General features: G+C 50.9%; 3 protein-coding genes across 4 annotated transcripts; 1 reads left to right on the top strand and 2 right to left on the bottom strand.

Annotated features, from left to right (window-relative positions):
* Positions 1–155: 155 nt before the first annotated feature.
* Positions 156–5970, top strand: LOC111152199 (negative elongation factor complex member E). The gene is made up of 11 exons (XM_022510594.1): positions 156–234; positions 660–742; positions 2136–2205; positions 2308–2453; positions 2940–3014; positions 3137–3174; positions 3363–3682; positions 3802–3946; positions 4101–4155; positions 4372–4474; positions 5655–5970. The coding sequence occupies exons 2-11, from the start codon at positions 668–670 to the stop codon at positions 5750–5752; spliced, it is 1125 nt and encodes a 374-aa protein (XP_022366302.1). The 5' UTR covers positions 156–234; positions 660–667; the 3' UTR covers positions 5753–5970.
* Positions 5969–11959, bottom strand: LOC111152198 (complement factor B). The gene is made up of 18 exons (XM_022510593.1): positions 11770–11959; positions 11448–11681; positions 10866–11051; positions 10547–10720; positions 10195–10296; positions 9958–10094; positions 9526–9664; positions 9080–9211; positions 8680–8781; positions 8453–8590; positions 7868–7965; positions 7611–7728; positions 7324–7477; positions 7141–7217; positions 6824–6936; positions 6605–6737; positions 6475–6524; positions 5969–6175 (listed from the first exon to the last, which is right to left on the bottom strand). Exons 1-18 carry the CDS (start codon positions 11831–11833, stop codon positions 6023–6025), a joined length of 2304 nt encoding a protein of 767 aa, XP_022366301.1. The 5' UTR covers positions 11834–11959; the 3' UTR covers positions 5969–6022.
* A 415-nt stretch (positions 11960–12374) lies between these two features.
* LOC111152312 (complement C2) lies at positions 12375–24395 on the bottom strand. Of its 2 annotated transcripts, XM_022510792.1 has the most exons (18): positions 24201–24395; positions 23852–24058; positions 22792–22977; positions 20400–20573; positions 20216–20314; positions 19886–20019; positions 18456–18594; positions 17488–17628; positions 16592–16681; positions 14547–14687; positions 14328–14422; positions 14121–14232; positions 13838–14003; positions 13653–13729; positions 13421–13512; positions 13091–13217; positions 12902–12951; positions 12375–12780 (listed from the first exon to the last, which is right to left on the bottom strand). In XM_022510792.1, exons 1-18 carry the CDS (start codon positions 24244–24246, stop codon positions 12610–12612), a joined length of 2247 nt encoding a protein of 748 aa, XP_022366500.1. In that variant the 5' UTR covers positions 24247–24395; the 3' UTR covers positions 12375–12609. The 2 variants fall into 2 exon arrangements, with proteins under 2 accessions (XP_022366500.1, XP_022366501.1); XM_022510793.1 differs by lacking the exons at positions 22792–22977; positions 23852–24058 and having other exon boundaries at positions 24201–24246.
* Positions 24396–26885: the final 2490 nt, after the last annotated feature.

Genomic DNA, 26885 nt, shown 5'->3' with positions numbered 1-26885 from the left:
AAGTGGAGGCGACTTCCGTCACACACAGCCGGGGAGGACGGAGATGAGCGTTACAGAGAGGCTGACCTGAGCCGGGAAGGGCGGGCACGGACGGGCGGAAGTGTCTGGCTTGGGCCGCCTTGGTTACCGCGTTCTCCGCCCCTCGCTACGTCATCGCTCTGAGCCAGCTCTTCGCTGCCCGCGCGGGCGCCGCCCGAGACCGTGGGACCCCCCCCCGGGTTACCGCCCCCTCAGGTAAGGTCTTCTCCTTCTCACCCTTCGCCCCTTTATTCCGAGCTCCTTCTTTTCTTCCCCTTTTGGTTGCTCTGAGAGCGCTGCGCGGGTTCCACTGCCTCTTGTGCCGTTTGGACCCCGCGGTTGCTATACCCCCAGCGGGTGTCTGATGCCATCGTCTTGGCGACGGAAGGGGTGCTTCCCCTTTCCCGGGCCACTTGGTTCCTCAGCGCTGGTGGCCGTGATTGCTGGAGAGAAGAGGGAATGCTGATTGATCCCGACGAGCGGGGGCTTGGACAGCAGCCTGGTTTAAGCAAGGGTTAGGGAGAGGCAAAAGACAGGAGTAGGTAGGCCTGGAGGGGTGCGGTTGGGTACTTTGTGGACGGCGTGTGAACCCTGGGCGGTGACAGCGGAGAAAGATGTCTTGGGCCCTGCCCCTGAACCAGGAGCCACCATGTTGGTGATACCCCCCGGACTGAGCGAGGAGGAGGAGGCTCTGCAGAAGAAATTCAACAAACTCAAGAAAAAGGTGAGGGAGTGTGTGGGGGCGTGGCCCAACCTTTCACAGACTCTACACTCTTGAGAACACCTGGGGTGAGTGTGAGCGGATGGGGGGGCGGTTCTTCCAGCTCATACCTGGAGACATATCTCCTCTCAGTGTAGCCTCATAGTTGGGCGTTTTCCCAAGTCTTGGTGTGTACCTTCTCTTCTGTGCATTCTGCCATGCAACTGTCTTCCTTTTCCGTGGGTTTTAGTACCACCGAACGGGTGGTAGTCTCCAGGTTTATTTTTTCACTTCTACCCAGTCTGTTATTGATAGCCCCCAGGTACCCAGTGTTGCAGCTGTCATCTTCCTATCTAATTTAGTTCCTTTTCTTGATCTTCCAAATAGGAGTGACTACAGTCAGTTCTCCCAGGTGTTTGGAATCAAAATCTCATCTCTGACTTCTCCACTTTTTGCATAGTCAAATATTTGCCAAGTCTTCTTGATTCTTCCTTTGAAGTAATTTTTTTAGTTTATTTTTTCCTATGTATTTCATAGATCAAGTTTTTGCTGACACTCATGTAGACTGCTGAATGGTTTTTCAAGAAGTTTCTCAGTGTTTTTTTAACAGATTTCCTTCATTCTTATTCAAATGAACTACTGAAAACAGAAAACTCTGCCTCTTTTTTTCTCAAAACCCGTAAGTGGTTTTCCATTGTCTATAAACCAAAGCCTTACCTTGGCATCCCTTTCTTGTCAAATAGAACTATTCACTAGTCCCAAAACGTGCATTCCCAAAGCCTTCTCATTTATGCATCTTTGCCATTCTGTTTTCTTTGTATCCCTTTTCTTTCCATCTGTTTTGTGTAGATTGTACCCAGGGACCAGTTTAATAGCCATTTGGTGTCAGATAACCTTACTTGGTTTCAGCTACAAGCAGTCTGCATCTCTTATAATCATTCTTGGTAATTGTCTCTAATCATCTTGTTTCTCAGGCTGTAAGCTTCTGGAGGGGAGAAACCACGTCTCTCATACTTTTGCATCCCTGTGTTACAAAGTTATGGTGTGTTCTTGTTAAACATATAGGGGATGGATGGATGCAGCCCCTGAGAAAGGCATGTAGGCATATACTTACTTGCAGCTTGTATCTTGGGGCTCTGGTCCATGGCTGAAATCCTTGTCTTCAACTTCAAAACCCTGAGACTCTGGAAAGCCTTTGGATACCCTGGTTTGGTAGATTAAGTATTGCTGGTTTTGTAGATGATCCAGTGGACCATGTGTGAGAGGCAGGGCTGCCTCAGCATACCACTCCAGGAACACCATTTATACTGTTTCCTGAGAAAGGTGTCCCCTGGAGTGAGGTGCCCAGGGACCTTGGGAGCAGACTAGGCCAGGGACTAGCCCTCACCAATCCCTTTCTTCTCACTCTTGTTCCCAGAAAAAGGCATTGCTGGCTCTGAAGAAGCAAAGTAGTAGCAGCACAGCCAGCCAAGGCGGTGTGAAACGCTGTGAGTGACAGGGGAAATGGGGATAGACTGGAAGTGGGCACCATGGGGCAGACATCTCCCACAACTTGGCCAAAATAATGCCTCCTTCCCTCACCACTCCAGCACTGTCAGAGCAGCCTGTGGTGGACACAGCCACAGCAACAGAGCAGGCAAAGCAGCTGGTGAAGTCAGGAGCCATCAGTGCCATCAAAGCCGAGACCAAGAACTCGGGCTTCAAACGTTCTCGAACCCTAGAGGGGAAGTTAAAGGTGAGCACAAGCGGAATGATTGTTCAGGGGGCCCTTGACTTCAGAGGGCACGTTTCCAAATTGTAATGGAGGTAAAATGGGGGAAAATAATGTCAATTTAGTCATGGATAAGTTGTCATACAGGTCTGAACTTCAGATTTCTTATCTGTAGTGAAGACACTGGCTCACTTTTCCGTTTTCCATATTACACATTCTGTGGCTTTAATTTATCACGTATTCAAGCTTCTGAGTTTTGTCATTCTGAGGAGTTGAACAGGTCAAAGATGTCAGTAGGTTCAAGAAACATTCAGATTAGCTACATACTCTTAAGTATATGTTAGGTCGTTCATGAAAAATACATAATCAAATAAGAAATGCACAAAGGAATTAAAGGAGAAGAAAGAGGATAGAGGAAACCAAGAAGAGGGAGGGAAGAGGAACCCCTCTGTCACACAGTTAGGCTGCCACCTTCTCTCACACTGAAGTAGATCTCTACAACCTTCCCAGGATCCTGAGAAGGGGCCAGTCCCCACTTTCCAGCCGTTCCAAAGGAGCATATCTGCCGATGACGATCTGCAGGAGGTATGGTTCCCGGTTCTCTGTCCCAGGGGGCCTAGGGAATGAGGAAGATGAGAGACCCACATATTTGGGGTCACATGCCAGCAACTAGGACTCATCTTAACTGTCCTTGGTTTTTTTTGCAGTCATCCAGACGCCCCCAGAGGAAATCTCTGTATGAGAGGTTAGAGAGCTAGAGAGACAACTGGGTTCCAATTGGAGGAGTGGGAGAGGGTTGATTGCCTGGATCCTTGGGAGGTTTCGGGCTGGGGTGGAAGGAACTGGGACTGCAGAGGGGGTGTTACATCTCCACAGGGTCTGGGAAGTTGAGGTAAAGACCCCCTTTGATCCTCACTGTCTTTGTCTCCCCAGTTTTGTGTCTTCCAGTGATCGGCTTCGGGAACTGGGGCCAGATGGGGAAGAGGCAGAGGGCCCAGGGGCTGGTGATGGTCCCCCTCGAAGCTTTGACTGGGGCTTTGAAGAACGTAGTGGTGCCCGCTCCTCAGCCTCTCCTCCCCGAAGCCGCAGCCGGGACCACAGTCGTGAGCGGAACCGGGACAGAGACCGAGATCGGGAACGGGATCGAGACCGTGATCGGGACAGGGACCGTGATCGGGACAGGGACCGCGATCGGGAAAGGGACCGCGATCGGGACAGGGACCGTGATCGAGAACGAGAGGGCCCTTTCCGCAGTGAGTGATCTGGGCTGGTGGGAAAAGTGAAAAGGTTTAGGCGGGTCCTACTACAGTGGCCTCTTAAAGCAGAGGCTGAGATGGGTTGCATCTTTTGACTGTGACTCCTGATCCCACAGGGTCGGATTCGTTTCCTGAACGCAGGGCTCCTCGGAAGGGGAATACTCTCTATGTATATGGAGAGGACATGACGCCCACCCTCCTCCGTGGGGCCTTCGCTCCCTTTGGAAACATCATTGACCTCTCCATGGACCCACCCAGAAAGTAAGGATGACAGTGGGGGTGGTTGATAAGTCCTGGGAGCATCTGGGTTTGATTGAGAACACCGGCCTATCTCCAGCGGCCTGTGAGGACTGGGTTTGGTTGGGTCCACAAGAGCCCATAGGCCCTCTACTGACCCTTTTTTCTCTCATCCCAGCTGTGCCTTCGTCACCTATGAAAAGATGGAGTCAGCAGATCAGGCCGTCGCTGAGGTTGGGACTTCCTCATGTTTTATCTTTAAAATACTGAGAGCCAGGAGGAGATCATTTCCTATTGACAGATAAAGTCTCTTCCTAGTCACACAAGAAACGTTGTATTCTCAGATCCTTATTCAGTCTGTTTCTAGGGTGACAGCTGTTGGAATTCCTCCTTTGCTTTGTCTGCAATGTTTCCCCCCATCCTTTGCCTCCTCCCCTCTTCTGCCCCAGCTCAATGGGACCCAGGTGGAGTCCGTACAGCTCAAAGTCAGCATTGCCCGCAAACAGCCCATGCTGGACGCTGCCACTGGCAAGTCTGTCTGGGGCTCCCTCGGTAAGAACAGATTCTTCCTCCTTCATCCTGTTCCCCACAGCTCACCCCTTCTATTTGTTCCCCTGCATGTCCCAGGATCCCATGGAGGTGACAGAGGCCTGGATCTGTGTGGAGGCTGTGGGAATGGGAATGAGAATTGTCAGGCCTTCTGTCAGTTAGAGGTAGGAGGGGACAGAAAGAAAAGGATTGAGACAACTCCCAAAGCAGTAACTGGAACAGGGAAGAAAGTAGAAGTAAGGGAGGTTGGTGCAGAAGATGAGCATGTCACATGGCTTTGTTCATTCTGAGATGGAGTGTAGTTGGTTTTATAAAATAAGCATTTGAAATTAGAGATCTGGAACTTAACTTGGGTGTTAAGTGAGGAATGAAAATACAGATTAGAGTTTTCTGTATCACAGAGTGGCTGCAAAATGGAAGCATAAGTATACAGAAGAATTACCAGTCCTGGGCATGGGGAATATTCAGGAAGCAGCCATTAAAGCCAAAGGACACAACCTTTGGGAGAAAGGGTGTGATCAGCAGTGTCAGGGTGCAAAGATCCGAGAGAATGGAGGCTGGTTTGGGGTGAGTCAGTCTAGCCCCAGAATGGCAGGAATAGAATCCTTGGAGAAGCGGTGAAGAGAGGGACACATCTGCATAGAGAGGAAAAAAAAAGGGAGGGAACAGCTTGAGGCTGGAGGAAGAATGCTTTGGGTCAAAGCCGCACCCAGAATGGTTCTCCCATTGGGGCCAGTAGCATTTCTTAGTTTAGTGCAAATAGCCCACTGTACCTGTTGGCTTTTCTAGCACAGGAGTAGGCAGAAAGGGGTGTTCAGAGCAAGAGTGGCCTTCCAGACGAAAAGAGGGAACAAGAAAACTAGCATGTCAACAAAGGCCTATAGAGATTTTCTAATGGCTTAACATCATTCGTCTCAGTAATAACATCTGGGATGGTTCTAAGAACTTAAGGTATCTGCATGGGCCACAGTAGCAGGATATGCTCCTTGCCACCAGGATGGGTTGGTAGACCCTGAGGAGGCTAAAGGGAGCCAGGCCATCCTGGCCACCAGAGGGCAGCATTGAAATTGGGCTTCCAAGGGCCAGCGGCCAGGAGGGAGCTGGTCAGACTCTTGAGTTGTGGCCTCAGTAGTGCTCAGATGTAGTGCTACAGACCTTAACCAATCCTTTCCTCCTTCCCTAGCTGTCCAGAACAGCCCTAAGGGTTGCCACCGGGACAAGAGGACCCAGATTGTCTACAGCGATGATGTCTACAAGGAAAACCTTGTGGATGGCTTCTAGGGAATGGAGCTGGATTCTGTGTGCCTCATCTGCGTCAGCACTGGTCTCAGTAAAACACTGAGGTGGAAGCTCACACATCTTCCTCAGCCTCTGGTTTTTCAGCACTTGGGATGGGGCTTGAGCCTTTAAAAACGGCTGTTAGATTTTATCTCAGTTGTAACACATGGCCAGTGCACGTTCCCCTCTCCCTTCCCCCAAAAGGATCTTGAACACAGGTATTGTCGCATCTGTTTTAATTTGATCTCATACCCCTTTCCAGCAGGAAAGCCCTCACAGAAAATCCAAATCCTCATCTTTGAGTTTGTCCTTGAGCCAGGGGAGCACTTGGAAGAGGTTGACGTGAAAGTCTCGGGCATGCGTCGGCACCTGCCACCGCTTCTGGTCTTTACAAACATCCACAACGCCCCAGCTGATCACGCCAACCTGGAGAGGGCAAGGGGATGCCACAGATCGTTTGGTAGAATTCCTTCCTGATGCCAGGAAGCTCAGCTATTCCCAGTTGCATCTGAGTTGACCTAGAAGAATTAGACTGGCGACCCAGCTCAGTCCTGGTTTCTCCAGCACACAGGCCGGACACAGGGCCTTAGCCGGCCATTTCAAGGTACAGTTGTAGGAGGCAGGCTCTGCCCTCCTCTTTCCAGCCACACCTCTGGAGCTTTCCTGCTTTAGGGCCCATGCTGACCACTTGGCACCTCCCTACAGATAGGAGAGGGGAAACTCACTTGAATGAAGCGGTTCCTCTTGTGAATAATCAGGGGACCGCCAGAATCACCTACAGGGGAAGGAAAGCTGTAGGGAAAGTGGTTCTTGGGCTTCAGGAACATGCAGCACGACCGAAGAGCCTTCTCTTACCTTTGCAAGTATTGGGGTCAGCGTAGGGATCCACCCCTCCAGTGCAAAGGAACCTGGGGGTGACCACCTCAGAGATGTCTTTGACTTTTTCGTAGCCTGGGGCAAATCGAGCATCTCTCTCACAGCTGGCTTTCTATAGGTGAGGAGAAAGCGGTGACGGATACAGCATGCTCAGGAAGAAAGGGAGCCTAGAGGACCTGCTTAGAATCCCATCCTCACCTTGTCCCCATTCTTGATGTAGACCTCCTTCCGCACCAGCATCTTCTTGCTATCTTTGAGTAACTCTGACACAAACATAGCTTTGATATCCTTTGCGGGGAGCAGCTCTTGTACTGGACAGATAGACAGACTGGGTCATTTTCGCTCTTCCTCCTCCCTATTCTCTCCCTATTGCCTTTGTCACTCAGCAAATGTTCTTCAGCCCTTTCCTCTGAGCTAGGGACCAGGCTGGCCATCATCTGCTCCCGCAGCTCCCCGCCATGCCCCACTTGTCACTTGGAACCACTCCCTTGTGCTACTCTCCCTGAATGTCTTACTCTGTTGCCGGCAAGTGGTTGACAGTGGAAGCCTCAGAGCTTGATTTGTTCTCTGGGTGCAAGGGATACAGATGGGCCTGTTAAAGAGAGATGGGGAAACTCAGGGACAGCACATTGGACCTGGCCTAGGCCTGCAGCACCCCCATACCTGAACTTTTCTACTCAGGGTTCCAGAGTACTCACCTGACAGTCTGGTCATATGTCAGCTTCTGCCGGAGCCTGATAAGGGCCACATCATAGTCATAAAATTCATTAATGCCTTTTTCTTTTTTCCCATTGATATTATAGTCGGGATGAAATAGGACTTCCTCTATGTCCAAATCCTGCCTCCTCCCTCCTAAGGTAGGAGAATGAGTATGTCAGGGCATCCCATGTCCACCTAACTCAACTCTGCCCCACCCCCAAGTTGTCCACTGTGCCAAGAGGAAGCTGCTGTGAGGACAGGGGGAGTGGGCTCGCTGCATCCTTACCCACGCTGACCTTGATCGAGTGTGCCTCATCATCCACTGTGAAACAGTGTGCCGCCGTCAGCACGAAGTACTCAGACACCACGGCCCCCATGCAGCTCTCATGTCCTTTCAGAGGGCGCTGGGGACAGAATGGCAGAGGGGAAAGCTCAACTTCCACAAACCCCACAATCTAACAGGAACATCTGGCTCTTCCCTTACCCTCATTCCACCCTGACTTCACCTTCCGTGAGTCTCCACAACCAGGAAGCTATGCTTACGGTGACCGAGATCTTGGCCTGCCACGGTTGCTTGTGGTAATCAGTGCCTGCCTTGTGCTCCCAAACCATCCCACAGAGCCCCAACGTCCGGGTCTCATCTAGAAAGAAAGGAACATGTGCTGAAAGTTGTGATGCTTCATTTCAGATGGCAGCAGCCTTTGGGGGAGGGGCATCTGCGCGTTTATGAGGCGCAGAGGCCCATAAGGAAAGGGAAGATGAGGGCATTTGTTTCCTTACATTGTGAGCAAGGAACCATGGTGGTAGAGAGAAAAGGACTTGGAACTAAGAGGTGGGAGACCTGGCAGCTTTTAGGTCCAACTCCAGCTAGTTTGCTGTCCCTAGGCTGTTCTCGGCCTCTTTCCCCACATGTAAAACAACAGACTTGAGGAAACTCTCTGATGTCAGTCAGAGCTCTGTGATTCTAAGATTAGCAAGTGCGTAGTGCCAGGAGACGAGAATGTGACAGAGAAGGAGCAGTGAGGGCCTTCCAGACTGCCAGGGCTTCAGGAGGCTGGGCAGTATGAGTGACCTTGGAGGACCTGGGGAGTTTTCTGACCTCTTTACACCCTCCTAATATCTTCCTACCAAGCATTTGGATGAAAACATCTTCCAGGTTTTCCATGTCCTTGACTTTGAATACGTGTTGTTCTTTATCCTTCTTGGAAGCCAAAGCATTGATGTTCTCTTGGTTCACCAGAGGCCCAACCCCAAACACATAAACATCTGAGGGAGAATAAGGGAGGGTGAGTGTCCAGGACCTGGGGACAGGAGCTGAGAAAGCAAGGTACTGGATCCTGGGCAGTAAAACTCACCCAGGTAATCCTCCCGTGGGTTTTTGCGATCCCTCCCAATGTTCAGGAAGTCCCGGATCTCATGAATGACAGAGACTGGGTCCCCACCCATGTTGTGCAAACCTGTAGAAGAGATGGCCCATGAAGGTGGGAGGCAAATAAAGAAGAGGGTCAAGAAAAGAAAACTGGAAGTAGTGACACATGGCTGGGTAGGCAGGTTGAGGGGATGGAAGTGACCTATCACAAAGAGGCCTAAGAAGGGGTTCCTCCTTATAAAGGGTCACAGGAGAGATCAACATGGTTGGGGCCCCAAGCAGCACTCAGGGCCCCAACCACAAGTCTAGCGTTACATGTAGACAAATGGCCACACGCTGGTATGAAAGGGTCGGGAGTCCAGGGCAGGAGAGGGGTCCCTTCTGACCATCAGTCATGAGGATGATGACGTGGCGGGTGCGGTTCCAGCTTTCAAGGGCCCTGTTGGCTGGCCAGCTCATCATGTTGTATACTTCCTGGAGGGCCTTCTTGGTGTTGGTCCCTCCCTTAAGCTTGTGGTCTGTGGAAAGGGAAGAGATCACCTTGCCTGGTCTTCTAAGTCATCTGAGAACCCTAGAGGCCTTATCAACAACTGAAATCCCACATCTTTCAGCTTTTTGAATTGTCACACCACTGACTTCCCTTTGGCCACAAAGTGACTTCCGCCCCCAACAGTTCCCAATGATGAGCCTGCCTGCTCTCCAACCATAGTACAAAGTAGTTTGCCCTGCCATCCCATGTGGTCTTACCACTCCTTCCCCACAACAACCCTGAATCTTTTGACCTGACTCCAGAGTAAACCACACCCAACCACTCCCTTCCCTGACCTCTGACCTTCATAGCTGATTTTGTTGAGTGTCCTTGTGACCCAGTCTGCATCGCTGCTGTTTTCATCTCTCACTTTGACCCAAACTTTGGGGACTGTGGCATATGTCACTAGACTGTATTTTGGCTTTACCCCATAACTTGCCACCTGTGGGTTAGGGGAGCAAGGGGTCATGGCATTGAAAGAATATTGTGGTTGGGAGAGGTCGGCAGCTTCTCTGGGACAGAGAAAATTATAATCAGAAACTCAGGGTTGATTGGTCATCCTGAGGTTCAGCTTGGTGATTGGGTTAAAGGTCAACAAACTGCTTCAAGTAAAAGGGAAGAAGGACAGAATAGGACCAGAGGTTTCTGGGACCCTGTGGCTCAGAGGCCTGGGAACATCAGGAAACTAGTCCTGGCAGGGCAGTGAGTTCATATTCAGGGCAGAGGGGGCTTCACCTTCTCAATGAAGTCTCTGAGACAGTTCTTGGCCCTTGTGAAATTGCCGATCCCAATGCTGTCTGATCCATCCAGCACCAGATAGATGTTCATGGAGCCCGAGGGGTCCAGGACAATCTTCCTCTTCTTTTGTTCCCCTGGGTGCCACCAGAGAAACTCAGGCTCCAGCATGCATGATTCTCCTGCCTCTTCATCCTCCCCCAGTTCCCTGCCTCCCTCCCTTCTCTGCCTCCAAACCTGGGCTGTGCCCATCCTCAGCATCAACTCCTTCTATGGTCTCTGTCAGGGAAGACAGGAAGGCTTCCGCTACCTCTGCAGGAGTGTCATACATAAAGGAGTCTGGGAGAGATCAGAAATCAGGTCAAATGTTAGGAAGGGTGGAAAGGGGAGGGTCAGAGACACATTGGCCAGAGTGAGCAGATGGTGGGGTTCTGGAGCCAGAAGGGCTCAGTAGTGAGGAATTTCTATGGGCAGGTTTAGAAGTGAGGAAGGAGCTGGGCTGCGTTATGGGGAGGAGACAGCACTCTGGTATACAGACATAAGGATGAAAGGGCAGGATCTGAACCTGAGGGCATGGATCAAGAGTCACCTTGGCAAGAAGGCTCTGTTCCGCTCCAAGAGGCCCCTTCCTGGCATGTTCGCCTCTGGGAGCCACGCAGGGTGAGTCCCCTGCTGCAGTAGTAGGTGACACTGTCTTCAAGGCGGTACTGGCTGCCCACCTTCCTTGTGCCAATGGGGATGCCCGGGTTGGGGCAGTACCCCGCTGCAGACACGTGAGACATAGAGGTGAGGACCAAAACCTGAGGCCCGGATGGCACAATAGAGCACAAGAGTTGTGGGGCCAGTTCTTCAGGGTGGAACATGGTCAGGGAGGGGACACCATCACCAGGGGAGGGGATGCTTCTCACCTCCATTGTCACAGATGGCCGTTTGTCCATCCCACCGACCATTTGCTTGGCAGGTGCGGTTGGCGGAGCCCCGGAGAGTATAGCCATCATAGCAGTGGAAAGAGATCTCATCACTCAAATTGTAGTAGGGGGCCCGGGGCCAGTATTCCCCATTCTCAAACTCCTGTGGCCTTGGGCAGCGAATTGCTTTTGGGGAGGGGGACAATTAGAAATTACTGAAAAGAAAGGGCTCTTGAGAGTATCCCTTCTGGACAAAGGGACCCTGTCATAGAGAAAGAATGCCTGTTTGGTCCCACAGAACCAGCGGCTACCCTCAACCCAAGCTTCTCCTTGCTCCCCATTTCTGAGTTTTCTTTTCACTGCCTGGGTGCCTGGCACAGGGCAAATGCTCAGTGAAGATTCACACCCTTCCTCCTCCCTCCTTCCCTGCTTCAGCCCTAAACAGCTCTTGCACTTGCTCAGCTCCCCCTGAGTTCCCCCTGCTTGACCTCAACACAATTCTAATTGCATCCTAGCCTGGCACTTGGCCACCACCTGCTTCGCCCCTCCATTGCCCCGTACCCACCCTCACTGCCCTCCAACCTCTGCATTCTGCCTTCTTGACAATCTTTTGGTCTTGGGTCTGCAGGGCACTCCAGGACCCCGTGGATCTGCAGGTGCGTGCCTGCACAGGGTATGGGTAGAAGCCAGAAGGACACACGTACTCCAATGCCTGGCCCTTCTTGAGAAGTTTGAAGAAGCCACCTTTGATCTCTACTCCCTCCAGAGAGCAGGAGCCTTGGGGCCTGACCCCAGGCAATGGCGTTGTACTCCCACCTAAAGAGAAAGGCTAATGAGCCCAGCCTCACAAGGCCAAGGAGGGGTGTTGGGGGTAGCAGGAAGGGGGGTGGTGACTCTCTCTTACCTCCAGACAAGAGACCCAGCACCAAGGGTATCAGGCAGAGTCGGGGGCTAAGATTGCTCCCCATGGCGATGGAAGGCAGGAGAGAAACGGGTTGGGGGCAAGATGGCCTATCCCAGCTTGTGCTGCCTGTCTGCTTGGCTCACTCTCCTCACTGAAACTTCAGACCTGGGCCTGATCACAGTCTCTTCCCTGCCCCCCACAACCTCCAGCTTTTTATGCAATCTGCGTCCTGGCACTTGTGGCCACCCCGCCCATCTGACCCACACCACTTTCCGGAATATCCAAGAGGGAGGGCCCCACTGAGCTGCCAGTCAAGGAAACAGAAACTGCATAAGTCCTGCCCTTTGCAGCCCATGATCCAGGACTGAACACTTCAGTGCCTCCTCTCAGCCCCACGTCTCCCCAGAGAGCCCAGACCGCCTGCCCCCTTAGGCACGAGAAATAAAGGCTACCTCACTCCCTGTTGACTCTGTTGTGGGGCAGAGTCCAGTCACTGTTTGTCCAGCAGGGTCTGTGACCTGCCTCCTGGCGGTTCCTGGAATCATTCTGGCCTTCCTCACCCCCCTGGCCAGCCCCCAGGTAGAGGCACAGACGGATGAGGAAATCCTCGATTTTTATTAATTTCATAACTGGGAAATTCCACGTGAGAGTGAAAGGAGAGTGAGTCCAGTAAGGCAGGGTGTGTGCTCCCAGGGATTCCCCAGCTTGGAAGTGCTGCACAGGATGGGGTTGGAGTTGGGAGCACAGGTGAGTCACGGGGTCTGAGGGTGGAAGTTCAAGAGTGGGAGACAAGACAGATGGCAGGTGCTGGCAGGACAACAGAGGGATCAGTGGCCACAATTAGAGGGGCAAAAAGTTCAGGATCCCCTCCAAGTGCTGCCTCAGCCAAGGCTGCTGGCGAAAGAGACTGATGTGAAAATCTCGTGGTATCTTGCCTTTGGGGGCCCTTTGGCGGGCGTTTTTATTGTTCTTGACACAGGGGTTGTAGAGACCCCAACTCACTAGGCCGACCTGGAAGAGAGAGAGAATGGGGTGGGAAGCTATCACAGCCCCAGCTCCAAGCCTCAACCTCCCCAGTTCCTTGAAAGGCCTCCTTCATCTTCCTGCAAGGCGAAGACCCTTCTCTTCTCACCTGAAAAAACCTGTGTCTCCGTTCTAGGAAAACTGCTCCCCCAGATTCTCCTGCCAGAAAAGGAGGGACACGAAACTGTCATCCAGACTCTCCTTCTTCTCCCATGTCATCAGCACCATGCATGCTGGCCACGGGGACAGTGGTGGTCTTTCTATCAGGAATTCAGGAGTGGGAATGGGAGGGACTCACCCTTGCAGGGATTGTCATCATTCTCAGTCCCACTGCATAAGAACTGGTCTGTGACCACCTCTCTGACATCCTTCAAGTCAGGGAATGTGATTTTATCTTGGGAGACGGCCTCAATACAGCTTGTCCACTGCAACAGGGGCAGAACAGGACAGAGGGATGAAATGAGCTGTCCCAGGGGCCAGCAGGCAGGTGCTAGGCTGGGAGGAGAGGTGACACAGGGTCAGATGGAGAAAGCAGCCAGAGCTGGAGGAGGAAGGGACAAAGAGAGACCTTTGGGGAGAGCCACAGGGGTCCCATCCCCCCACGGCATCCCAGACCTGAGATCCTCACCTCTGTCCCTGTCTTGAGGTTAATGTTCATTTTGTTCCCATTCAAGGCCACAAAATGAGCAGGAATGCTCAGTTTGTTCAGAAGTTCACTTTCTGCATTCAAGGAGAAAGGGATGTGGTGCTGGTCCCCTTACCCAACATCCAGACTCCAGATGGAGGCTGTAGCACGGTCAAGGTCATCTCTCCTAAGCCCTAGTCCCAGTTCCTCGTGCACCCTGAGCCCCAGCACTCACCATGGTCTCGGCAGGTGCTGCCTGGGGGTCTCCGCAGAGCCAGATTGGCCTCCACCGTGCAGGGGAGGCAAATGGGCCTGGGGAGAAGGACAAGGGTCACATGGGCCCATACTCAGTGTCCCCTCCTGTGGGACTCCCAGAGCACTCTCCCCCAGAGGACACCCTCTGATCCCAGACTCTAGCACCTGGCATGGGTAGACATCTTCACTTTCTCCGCCAGCTTCAACAGGGCAATGTCATCACCGTAGAATTCCCGGATCCCCTGATCCTTCTTGGCAAAGACGTTAAACTCCGAGGAGATCACCACCTTATCAATACTGAAGTCTTTGCCCCACTGGGACTTAGGATCCCCTGGGAACAATATGGCGGATTAGGCTGGGCCAGGGCTCCTGAAGGTGCCAGGGGCTAGGGACCCATGGTGAGAGCTCTGACCACAGGGTCGGGAGCCTGGTGTGGGCCCTGCCTTACCCACACTGACCCTCCACAGAGAGCTGTTCTCAGCATTGCGGAAGCAGTGAGCAGCCGTCAGGACCCACTGGTCTGAGATGAGAGCCCCCCGGCAGGTCTCCTGGGCCCTAGGCTGCAGGAAAAGAGGTGATATTCAGGGACTGCTATGTCTCTGGACCCTGGCCTCTTCCATCTCTGGGTCCAAGCCCCCTCCCTCCTTCCTGGCACCTTAATAGTGACGTGCCACGGTGTCCTTTCCTGGACAGAGGCATTGGCTGACATGTTGCCCACCCCACAGATGGTGTCTGTGAGCTGGGAAACATCTGTAGGTGTGGGAACAGAGGGGGAAGGAGGTCTGTGAGGAGCGCTGTGAGCAGGTTCCCAGCCTGGGCCCCTGGCTGGCTCCATACCACCCATGTCACTCTGAAGAGGGCAAAGCTCACTCACCCAGCATGTGCTCAAAGACCTGGTACAGAGCCTCTGTGTCCTGCAGAATGAAGGCGTGTCTCTCACCATCCTTCTTGGACCCCAGCTCATTCAGTTCTCTCCAGTCCACATCCAGCTTGCCCACCCCAATGGCATAGATGTCTGATGGGGAGAAGGAAATCACCAGAATCTTATGGCTAAGGGGCTACCCTGTGAGACAGGAGACTATTATTTGGAACTCACTGGATCCTACAAAGCCCTAATTGAGCAGGACTCCCCTCCCCCCCCACCTCCTATCTGACCTTATTTCCTGCCACTCCTCACTCTTCTCTCCATTCCATAGAGCCTCCTTGAAGTCCCTCAGATTTGCAGGCATGCTCCCACCCCAGGCCTTTTGCACACGCCGTGCATTTGCCTGGCCCACTGCTTCCCAGACTGCCCACATGGCTCACTTTCTTATCTTTTTAAGTCACGACTCAAATGTCACCATCTCAGCGAGGCCTTCCCTGGACTCCTTGTCTAAAACCACAGTGCCTCAGCCAATTCCATTTCCTCTTTGCTACATTTTATATCCTCCATTTGGCACAGGGCACTTTCCACCACCCCCCTACACGGTCCTTATTTACCTTGTTTAATGCCCAGAGTGGGTAGAACTGTGTCCCTCAAAAGGATATGTTCAAGTCCTAATCCCCAGTACCTGTGAAGCTAACCTTATTTGGAAACAGGGTCTTGGCTCATACCTTGATCTTGGACTTCTAGCCTCCTGAATGGGATAGCATAAGTTTCTGTTGTGTTAGGCCACCCAAGTTTATATAATCTGTTGCACCATCCCTAGGAAACTAATACATTGCTCCTCCAGAAAGACAACCCCAGCAACACATTTTTGTCTGTTTTGTTCACAACGGTATCCTTAGAATGTGCCCAGGAGGGACCTAAGTACATTTATATGGCTGAATAAAGAGCTCATGAGTGTACATAGAGGCAAAACTTCAGATCTGGTTCCTCTGTGAGGTGTAAGCTCTGAGAGAGGGGCCTGGAGCCCCCTCTTGCCACTGGAGACCCAGGGCCCACACAACCATCCGTACCCTGCCTCCAAGCAAGCACGGGTGCCAGTTAGATCTGCCCTGGAGTGACTGCAGAGTCCAGTCTTCTCCCATGCTTTGCACCCCTCATGGCCCTTTTATGGCTCCCGGCGGACCCTGACTGGTGTGTAAAGAGCAAGATGCTCAGACAAGGCTTTCCTCAGGGAGCAGTGTCGCCCTGGGCTGGCCAGAAGCAGTCACTGTGGGATCTGGACAGTTAGGTCCCAAGCGTTTTCTGCGACTATGTCCCTTCAGTTCCTGCTTCTTTTTAGTAAGGTGTTTTTAAGCATTTAACCCGAGCCCAGTGATGCTAAGGAGTTAAAGAGGAGCATTTGGCCTTCACCTTCCCTAGCCCGGAGTTTTAAAGAAGAATCTGCTTGCCCCCAAGGGGCAGGTGGAGTTGGGGGTATGAAGAGAGGCCCCAAGGGGAAAGTGAAACTTGGAGGCTGAAAAGCAACTGTCCTCGCTTGTCGGGAACACTTCCGTCTAAAATTCTCTTCTGGTCAAAGGTCAGTACAATCTGTGTTTAGTCTGAACATGAGAAATTGTTCCTTTCAAGGTTGCAACTGCCAAAATCTCAGGTGGTTATCTGTACCGTTAAAGGAGGAAACACCAGGGACAGTCCCTAAGAGTAATCCAGGCCCTTCCTCCCTGGAGAAGTTCATGGGTGCGATGAGCAGCCGCTCACATACACTGTTCCATACGTTGTTCCTCTGTTCCAGGAAACATCTGGGCATTTGAGGTGGATCCTAGCACCATCCCCTCCAGCAAAGGCAGAAGCCGCCCCAGGGCCACAGCCAACCAAAGAAATCAAGGCTGCAACCATGGGGTGGTTTGATTCCAGACTCTTCAGCCTGACTCTCAGCGGCCTTCACACAGAATGACACAACTTGTGTCCTCGCTGGAAATGAAGGCAAGCTCCCCGCCTCCCGCCCCCGTGCCCCCTGCAGGGGCAGCACAGCTGGGAGTGGCGCCAAGCCTCACCCAGATAGTCGCTCCTCTGCTGGTTGATGTTCAGGATCTCTTTGATATTGTCCACAGCCAGCTTGGGAGAGCCACCCATGTTAGACTTTCCTAGAACGGAGGAAAAAGAATTGTCCATCAGCTCTGGATAGGACTGCCCTCAGCCCCAGAGGAGGGGCAGGCATTCAGCTTTGGGAACCTTAACAATTAACCCTTCCCACATGAGTTTCAAGATGTTATTTACTGGGCAACCCTCTTGGGTCCCCTCCCTCTTTGGGAGCTTTGTACCCTATCAATTTAAAAAACTTTACTATTGCTCAACAGACCTTGCTTTGCTGCCCAAAAAAAAAAAAAAAGGTGGAGGGGAAGATATGTTATTTACTGAAATTCTCTACATGCCAAGCGCCATGCCAGGAGCGTAATAAACTTCATCTCATTTTAACTCTCATGAATCCTCAGGTAGTGTGGGTATCTGCATTTTATAGGCAAGAAAACCAAGTCCTGAAGGCACTATGCGGTTTGGACACAATGGAGAGATAAATAGCCCAGCTCCACCCCTCAGTCCATCTGTCCATCCCTGCGCCTTGACACTCCTGCTTCAAAGCCACCCCGCCCCGTCTAGCCGACTCTAGGCAACCTCCCAGCTAGTAACATTTGCTGATATCTGTAATCACAAAGCACTTTTACACAAACTGCTTCAACTGCCCTGCATAAAAATTGTGGAAGGAAAGGCGGACAGCTGCAATTATCACCACCATTGCTGTCCTCCCATCGACGTCATCAACACTCCCTCTACTTTACAGATGAGAAACCGAGGCCCAGAATGGCAGAGGGAGAACCAGCGTGCAGGCCTTCCGACTCCACACGGGTGCTCCTTCCACTGTGCCAGACTCACTCGTGGAGGCGACGGCACCCACCATCTGTCAGAAGGATGATGGCGTGTCGGATTTCCTGCCAGGCCGCCGTCTTCATTCCGAGGCGTTGCATCTGGTTATTCATCATGATATGGACACTATTTAAAGCTGCATAGGTGTTTGTCCCGGTCCCATTTTCATGGTCTGGAGTATGTGAAGAGGAAGGACTCTCTTAGAAACGTCCCACCTACCACCTGACAGAAGGAGCCACTCTATTCTCCCAACCATTGGAAATGCTTTTATCAACTGGCTTGATACATTCAGACCTTCGCTATCTAGACAGAGATTTGGCATCGCTGTCTTTTCCCTTAGAAATGCTCATTGCAGGGGCACCTGCATGGCTTAGTTAAGTGTCTGACTCTTGATTTTGGCTCAGGTCGTGATCTCGGGGTCCAGGGATGGAGCCCTGTGTAGGGCTCCCCGCTCAGCCAGGAGTCTGCTTGGGATTCTCTTTCCCTCTCCTTTTGCCCCTTCTCTCCCTTCCTCTGTCTCTCTCTCTCTCTCTCAAATTAATAAATAAATCTTTTCTAAAAAGAAAAAATGCTCATTGCATGTCCTCACTGATGGCCACTCTAAAACCTCAAGATTCAAAGATGGGGTTCCCAAAGAACGTGGGTTGTTGCATCCACCAGCTATCTCCCACCCAGGCAGCTTGACAATAGCATGGGGAGACTACCGTGTTGAGCCAAGAAAGCCAGCCCACATACATCTGGCATCAGGAAGGAGTCATAGACCTGCACGATGCATTTGGACGTGTAACATGATAGAGTAAGCCATGAGCTGGTAGGAGCTGGGACTCCCCCACCAGGAACGTGAGCCCCAGAGCTCTGGGACTAGAATGCCACCAAAGGCCTCTCTCTCCCTCTCTCTCTCTAAAGTGTCCAGAATCTCTTTGCAGGTACAGAGAGCTCATCTTCCCCCCATCCCCTCCCCCCACCCGCCTCATCGCCTTCATTTGATGACACCCATACCTTTATAGTTGACATTGTTCAGACTGTTGATCACTTCGGTCACATCCCGGGAGTCGTCATACAGAACAGACATGATGACTTTGGGATTGGATGCAAAGGTGATGATGGCGACGCTAACATTGATCTCAAAGCTGAAGATCTGTGAAGGGCAAGGGAGAGGCAGCATGAGAAGCCTTGAAACCGAAGGCAAGAGAGTAAGCAGGCCAAGGGCCCCAGAGGAGGCAGAGAGCCTGGGCCACTTGCTAAGACACTGCTGCTTGTGGGAGCCAGGAAGCTGACATCCGCTGACCATGTCCTCTCTGTGATAGGCCTCTCGCTCCTCACTGCACCCTCACATCAATTCTGTGAGGGGGCGAGATGGTCCCTCTTTTAGAGATGAGGACATTGAGGCTTGTTGCCTTGCCCCAGACTACACCACTGGTACGAGGCAGAGGTCGAAATCAAACCTGTCCACACGAATCTGAGGCACTTCTCTAACTGCTATGGTTTGCAGCCTCAAGGCTTAGTGGTTACCGTAAGTCTTAAGGAGAACAAGGAGCACAAAAATGGCCTTCTTTAAAATGTAGCTGGGGGGGCACCTGGGGGGCTCAGTGGTTAAGCATCTGCCTTCAGCTCAGGTCATGATCCCAGGGTCCTGGGATTGAGCCCTGCATCAGGCTCCCTGCTTCTCCCTCTCCCACTCCTGCTTGTGATCTCTCTCTCTGTCAAATAAATAAAATCTTTAAAATAAATAAAATTTAAAAATATAACTAGGAAGAAAAACATGTGTCTATGTAAACTATTGTGAAAAGCATAATTACCAAGCAAAGTGCTGGCAAGGGATTTAAACTAGTGGCTTCCAAAGTCTCCTGTTCATGCATCACGTCAGAGAAACATTCTGGGCATATAGCTCAATATCGGTGTATATATTTATAAAAACCCACTCAGATTTATAAAGTGCATCACTATTCAAATATATTATATGCCTTTTAAACACAAAAAATTGGAATTTTTGAGGGAAAGTATTAATTATTAAGTTATTGATTTAATTTAAACTAAAATTATTCAACAAGGAAACCAGTACTTATCTACCACACCCCGGTGGGTTATTTTGTGTATCCTTCTGTGGAGACCATCCTTCTAGATGATGGGTGCCTAGGAAACAGGACCTCAGGAACAGAATAGGACCTTGTTCATTCTTTGGTGTCTCCCAGCACCCAGCACCCAGCACCCAGCACAGGGCCTAACACACAGAAGGTGCTCCAGCAGTGTTTGTGGGTGAAAAATACGATCCCGTAAATTGAATCCATGATTCCTGCATGACATGCAATAATCTGGGAGGACTTTTTGGAGGAGGTAAGCTATGAGTGGGATTCGGAGGAAGGGAAGGAACCAGGGACAGACAGGGGTGTAGGAAGGCGTCCTCTGTGCACAGAATCCTATTTTCGGACCCTGTCCACCATGAGAATGGCGCTCTTCTTGAAGATCTGAAAGTCGCCTTCTGACACACTCTGGGAGGCATCCAGGAGCAGGTAGAGGTTCAGGTGGCCAGAGCGCTGGATTTGGATTTTACGGCCCATGCTTTCTGGGAGAAATGTGCAAAGGGCAGATTCACATCTTGACCTCCCACCTGCTCTCTTACCATGGGGTAGGGCTTCCCTGCCTCCCGTCCAGTAAGCTCATCCCCACCAATCCTTCCCGAAGCTCTCAGCACCCTCTGGGAAGTCTGCTTCTCCCCATGACAGGCCCCGCACCCTGCTGCCCCCTCCTCAAGCACTTACTTGTTTTCTTCTGGGTGGGATTGGTGGCTCCAAGCAGGTGGGAGAACGAGGCGCCCATGGCTGGGCCCACATCCTCGGGAAAGTCATAGGAGTAGGGCTCTGTGGGAATAGTCGTTGGGGTCAGCCAGTGTCAGGGGTAGGGTGCCCAGGATTCTCTGGAGGGTCAAGGTGGCTGGCTACTCACGGCGGCATATGGGCTCTGTCCCGCTCCAGGCCCCATTGGCCTGGCACTCCCGCTCCGCAGACCCCGTCAGCACCAGATTCGAGGAGCAGCGGTAGCTGACTTTGTCTCCAAGGCCAAAGCGGGAACCCGTCCGCACAGCGCCCACTGAGATGCCGGGGTTGGGGCAGTGACCAGCTGTGAGTCAACAAGGGAAGACAGCAGTGAGCAGGGACGACCCTCCTCAGCCTTTCTGCCCTGCTCACCTGCCCTCTCCCTCTTCCTTCTCTCCAGACCCGTGGAGCCTCTGCAGGTCATTTGGCCTCCCCCTAGAGAGATACCACACCCCTGTTTCCTAAGAGTGTGGGTGGAACATCTTTAGCAGGGCAAAGTGTTTAGAACTCATTGCTCTGCGTTTTGCCAGTTAAAGCGTCCCAGAGCCAACCCGTGCCTCAGCCTGCATCCATCCCAGAGCCCCAGGGAGGATGCTGACTGAGGAACCCAGACTGAAAATATGGATAATTCCTTAATTTCCATATCACCGGGGTGACAATTGGGAAACTGCCTATCTCTACTAAAACTAAATGCATCCCGGGGGCCTGGGTGGCTCAGTCGGTTAAGCGTCCAACTCTTGATTTCAGCTCAGGTCATGATCTCAGGATTGGGAGATTGAGTCCTGCTCCAGGCTTGTGCTGGGCATGGAGCCTGCTTAAGATGCTCTCTCCCTGGGTTCCTGGGTCGCTCCATTGGTTAAGCGTCTGCCTGAAGGCAGAATAGGGATTGAACCCCACATTGGGCTCCCTGCTCAGCGGGGAGTCTGCTTCTCCCTCTCCCTCTTCCTGCCGCTCCCCATGCTTATACTCTCTCACTCTCTTTGTCAAATAAGTAAAATCTTAAAAAAAAAAATTCTCTCTTTCTTCCCCATCCCCCATTCACTCTCTAAAAAATAAATAAAATTGAAAAAAAAAACCCCACCTAAATGTATGACAACCTGTTCCACTCCTAGACAACATGTTCAAGGGAGGCAAATTCATATGTGAACTAATAATTTCATACATGGACACTCAAAGGGCTTTACTCATAATAGCTCCAAACTGGAAAGAACCCAACCGCCCACCGAGAAGAGAACCCATAAATAAATTGCAATCTCTTTCTATAATAAAACTACACAGCAATAAAAAATAACATGGACACCTGGGCGGTGCAGTTGGTAGTTGAGATCTGACTCTTGGTTTTGGCTCAGATGGTGATCTCAGGCTTGTGGGATCGAGCCCCGTGTCAGGCTCTGCCCACAGCCCGGAGACCTGAGTCTACTTAGGACTCTCTCTGCCCCTCCCCATGGCTCTTTCTCTAAAATAAATCAATAAATCTTAAAAATAAATGAACTTTCTGCTACCCAGGACCACATGAGTAAATCTCACAGGCAGAATGTTGAGTAAAGGAAGCCAGCCGTGGGACAGTCTTGAATACGAGTAGGAAATGACTGGCTGGGCTGCCGGGGATGGGATGGTCCTCCCATCTCATGGACTCCATGTCTCCTGTATTATGGGTTCAGAACTATCATTCAGGAAGCTCCTATAACCCAGGCACTCCTAGGAGTCCCACTCCTATCACGCAGAGCCCCTCACCATTGACAGGGCAGTGATAACTATGACAATCTCCAGGGACTCTTCGAGATGCTTACTAATGTCAACTCAATCCCACAGCAACTCCACGCAGTGGCCAGTCTTACTATTTCTATTTGAGATGGGGAAATTGAGGCATAGAGGGGTGCCTGGGTGGCTCAGTCAGTTAAGCATCCGCCTTCAGCTCCGGTCATGATCCTGGGATCCTGGAATCAAGCCCCGAGTCAGGCTCCCTGCTCAGCGGGAAGCCTGCTTCTCCCTCTCCCTCTCCCTCTGCTCATGCTCACTCTCTCTCATTATCTCTCTTGCTTGCTCTCTCTCTCAGGTAAATAAATAAAATCTTAAAAAAAAGAGAGAGAGAAAATTTGAGGCATATAGAGATTAAATAACCTTCCCAAAGGCTGCCTAAGTCTGAGTAGCTTGGACCCACGCTGGCTGCAGAGGTGAGGGACTGGAGCACAGCACTAGGTCGCTCTCTCACTCAGCACCTTGTCCCTACAATAGCCCATTGGGTCTGGAAACCTATCTTGCTTTGAGGCATTTGGAAAAGCTGGACAGAGTGCGTGGAGCCTTTATGTTGGATCTAAAGCTTAGTGCCAGCTGCCTCTGCTGGGCTCCCTGCAGCTGGGTGATGTGTGACCTGTAGATCTCAGTTTACCAAAATCCAGGAATATCACTTTGGCATCAGAGACACCAGGCCCCTGTCCCCACAGAGGCACCCTGGGCATGCATCTGACTCCGAGGTACCTGGGAAACCCCAGCCCCTATTCAGCTGGGGGCAGGGCACTCACCCCCGTTGTCACACACAGCTGTCTCCCCATCCCACATGCCATTGGGGCGACACTGCCGCACAGGTGAGCCCCGCAGGGTGAGGCCGTCCTCACACTGGAAGCTCAGATTGCCGCCCACGGGGTGGGACGCCAGCCGCGGGGTGAACATGCCATTCTCAAAGGAGACTGGAGTTGGGCAGCGAACGCCTGGAGGGAGAGAAGGGGAGGAGAATATGGGGATGGATGCAAAACACCTGGGCTGGGCTTGGAGGTGTGGGAATCGCCAACAAGTAGTCAAAATATTGGGCTGTTGCGTGTGAAATTGCTGCTTGTGGCAGCTGGTGAATATTGGCAATGTCACATGGTTCAGCCTAATAGACTGGTAACCACCTCTCTCAGCTCCCCAAGGGCCATGGCCACCCCAGCCCCTCCCCTGCGGTCCTCGGGGGCCCCGTGAGTGGACTATTAGAGGAGTAACATCGGGCACAACGGGAGACTCCAGCACCCCTTTGAACAGTCAGAATTCTGAAATCCATAGTTAAGTATTAAAAAAATCACACCGAGGGGCACCTGGGTGGCTCAGTGGGTTGAGCCTCTGCCTTCAGCTCAGGTCATGATCTCGGGGTCCTGGGATGGAGCCCCGCATCAGGCTCTCTGCTCGGCAGGGAGCCTGCTTCCTCCTCTCTCTCTGCCTGCTGCTCTGCCTACTTGTGGTCTGTCTCTCTCTCTCTCAATGTCAAATAAATAAATAAAATCTTTAAAAAAAAAAAGAAAGAAAGAAAGAAAGAAAATTGTTAGCTACTATGAAGGAATCCACTGTACTCCTAGTGAATCACTAATAACCTTCTCTCACTTATGGAGGAACAGTTTAAAAAAAAAAATCACCCTGAGAATTCCAATCATCCCCATCAAAGCCTTCTTCCAGTGCCTTGGTATGGACAAGGAACAATGTCCTACTCTTTTGAGAAGCTCTATGGAGGAGCGGCTTTTGCCGTGGGGTAAGACCCATCCGGAGCCGGTCCTAAGCAGAGGTGCTGGAGTAGGTGGCCCCACCCTGAGCCAGGCCCTTGGAGAGCCTCACGTTTGCAGGCTGCCTTCGTTAGCTCCTTGGATCCCAGGGTCTCCCACCGCCCGTTGCTGTTGCACAGTCGGGAGGCTGGAACTGGGTAGTAGCCCATCGGACAGGAGTAGGTGAGGACACTCCCAGGGGCCCAGCCATGGCTAAGGGTGAAAGTGCCACCGGAGATATTCACATTCTGAGGGCAGGAGCGAGCCTCTGCAGCCAAGCCTGTGAGCATGGGACACAACACAGAAATGCAGAAAAGATGAGAACAGAAAAGCAAGAGCAATTGTCATTTCCAGGTGGGAACTCGATGTGGCCAGCACCGGCCTCTTATGCGGACCTCAGCATTCCCCTCCCCAGCTCCTACCTGGGTACAGGGGCAACAGGCAAAGCAAAGCCATCAGTGGGTCCATGGTGTCCACCTTGGGGCAGAGTGGCAGAGAGCCGGCAGAGGGAAAAGGTCATCTGACTTCCCCGAAACCCTGAGCTGACTCAGCAGCTGATTGGTTTGCTGCCAGAGAAGGAAAACTAGGGAGTGGCAAGGGGACTGTGTTTTTTGTTTTTTTTAGATTTAATTTATTTCAGAGAGAGAGAGAGAGCATGAGCAGGGAAAGGGGCACAGGGAAAGGAAGAAGCAGACCACTCACAGCCCCCCCACCCCCCCGCAGCAGAGAGCCCAACTGGGGGCTCAATCCTAGGACCCTGGGATCATGACCGGAGCCAAAGGCAGACGCTTCACAGACTGAGCCCCACCAGGCGCCAGGGGGAATGTGCTCTTGGCAGGAAAAAATAATCAGGGATTGGGGACTGAGCTAAGAGGACAAAGCCCTTGCCCATCTCCCTAATCCCAACATAGCCTGCTCAGTTGATCTGCACCATGGACTTGACAGACCACTCTCAGCCTCCGTCCCCCTCCCCCACACACATGCCCTTGCTCGAATAGTCTAAAGGACACAAACCCTCAAACCATCCACAATATTGCAAAATCGTTTATTTGAGTCTTAGGTTTCTCTTAGGTGTTGCCAAGTGGCCTCTTGAGAGAGGTCTGCAATAGTCTTTTCTTCTTGAACATAAACCTCCAAGAGACTGAGGCTAATTTTCTTAGAAATTCTTGCTATAGGGGAAGAACCACAGTCTTTTTATTCCTTGTAACCCTTCCCCAGCAAGAATCTAGAGATAAAAATGAAATCAACACTTAGTTTTTGGAGACTAGAAAATGTTTAAAACACTTTTACGGAAAGTTCAGTAGAAAAAATTCCCAACCCATAAAATAAATAAGTCTGGGATTGGTTACTCAAAGGAACAAAAGTATTTTGCAATTTTGGACGTGCTTTTATTTTTTTATTTTTTTCCTTCTTTTTTTAAAATTTAAATTCATGCTTTCATCCATGCTGTTTTGCAGAATGGCTGCACCAGATTCCCACCAACAGTGTGAAAAGGTTCCCCTTTCTCCGCATCCTTGCCAACATCTGTCATTTCCTGACTTGTTGATTTTAGCCATTCTGACTGGTATGAGGTGGGGTCTCATTGTGGTTTTGATTTGCTTTTCCCTGATGCCGAGTGAGGCTGAGCACATTTTCATGTATCCGTTACCCATCCAGATGTCTTTGGGGAAATGTCTATTCATGTCTTCTGCCCATTTCTTAACTGGATTTTTTGTTTTTTGGTTGTTGAGTTTAGTATGATCTTTATAGATTGTGGATAAAGCCCTTCAGCAAATAAATTCTGCAAATAACTTCTCCCATCCTGTACCCTGCTTTTTAGTTTTGTTGCATTGTTTCCTTCGCTGTGTCAAAAATTTTTATCTGGGTAAAGTCCCAAGAGTTCATTTTTCCTTTTGTTCCCCTTGCGTCTGGAGATGTGTCTAGTAAGAAGTTGCTATGGCTGAAGTCAAAGAGGTTGCTGCCTGTGTTCTCCTCCAGGATTTTGATGGTTTCCTGTCTCACATTGAGGTCCTTCATCCATTTTGAGTCTATTTTTGTGTGTGGTGTAAGGAAATGGTCCAGTTTCATTCTTCTACATGTGGCTGTCCAATTTTCCCAACACCATTTGTTAAAGTGACTCTCGTTTTTCCGTTGGACATTCTTCCCTGCTTTGTCAAAGATTAGTTGACCATAGAGTTCAGGGACTATTTCTGGGTTCTCTATTCTGTTCCATTGACCTATGTGTCTGTTTTTGTGCCAATACCATACTGTCTTGATGATTATAGCTTTGTAATAGAGCTTGAAGTCAGGCATTGTGATGCCCACAGCTTTGGTTTTGTTTTGTTTTGTTTTGTTTTGTTTTGTTTTGTTTTTTCAACATTCCCCTGGTGATTTGGGGTCTTTTCTGGTTCCATAGAAATTTTAGGATTATTTTTCCAGCTATGCGAAAAATGTTGATGGGGACACCTGGGTAGCTCAGCACTTAAGTGTCTGCCTTTGGCTCAGGTCATGATCCCAGGGTCCTTGGATCAAGTCCCACATTGGGCTCCTTTCTCAGCAGGGAGCCTGCTTCTCCTTCCCTTCTCCCTCCTGCTTGTGCATGCCCTCTCTCTCTCTCCCTCTCTTTCTCTCTCTCTCAGAGGAAGGAAGGGAGGGAGAGAGGGAGGGAGGGAAGAAGGAAAAACATTGACAGTATTTTGATATGGATTGCATTGAATGTATAGATTGCTCTGGGTAGCATAGACATTTTAACAATATTTGTTCTTCCAATCCATGAGCATAGAACATTTTTCTATTTCTTTGTGTCTTCCTCAGTTTCTTTCACAAGTGTTCTATAGTTTTCAGTATACAGATTTTTTGCCTCTTTGGTTAGGTTTATTCCCGGGTATCTTCTGTGTTTTGGTACAATTGTAAATAGGATCGATTCCTTAATTTCTCTTTCTTCTTTCTCATTGTTAGTGTACAGAAATGCAACTGATTTCTGTGCATTGATATTATATTCTGCCACGTTGCTGAATTCTTGTATAATTTCTAGCAATTTGGGGGTGGAGTATTTTGGGTTTTCCACATAGAGTATGGTGTCATCTGCAAAGAGTGAGAGTTTGACTTTGTTGATTCAGATGTCTTTT

The sequence above is a fragment of the Enhydra lutris genome, unplaced genomic scaffold, assembly GCF_002288905.1.
Source record: "Enhydra lutris kenyoni isolate GAN:26980312 unplaced genomic scaffold, ASM228890v2 scaffoldscaffold28, whole genome shotgun sequence".
Lineage (NCBI taxonomy): Eukaryota > Metazoa > Chordata > Mammalia > Carnivora > Mustelidae > Enhydra > Enhydra lutris.
The sequence above is the reverse complement of the archived record's forward strand: the minus strand, read 5'-3'. Positions and strand labels throughout refer to the sequence as shown.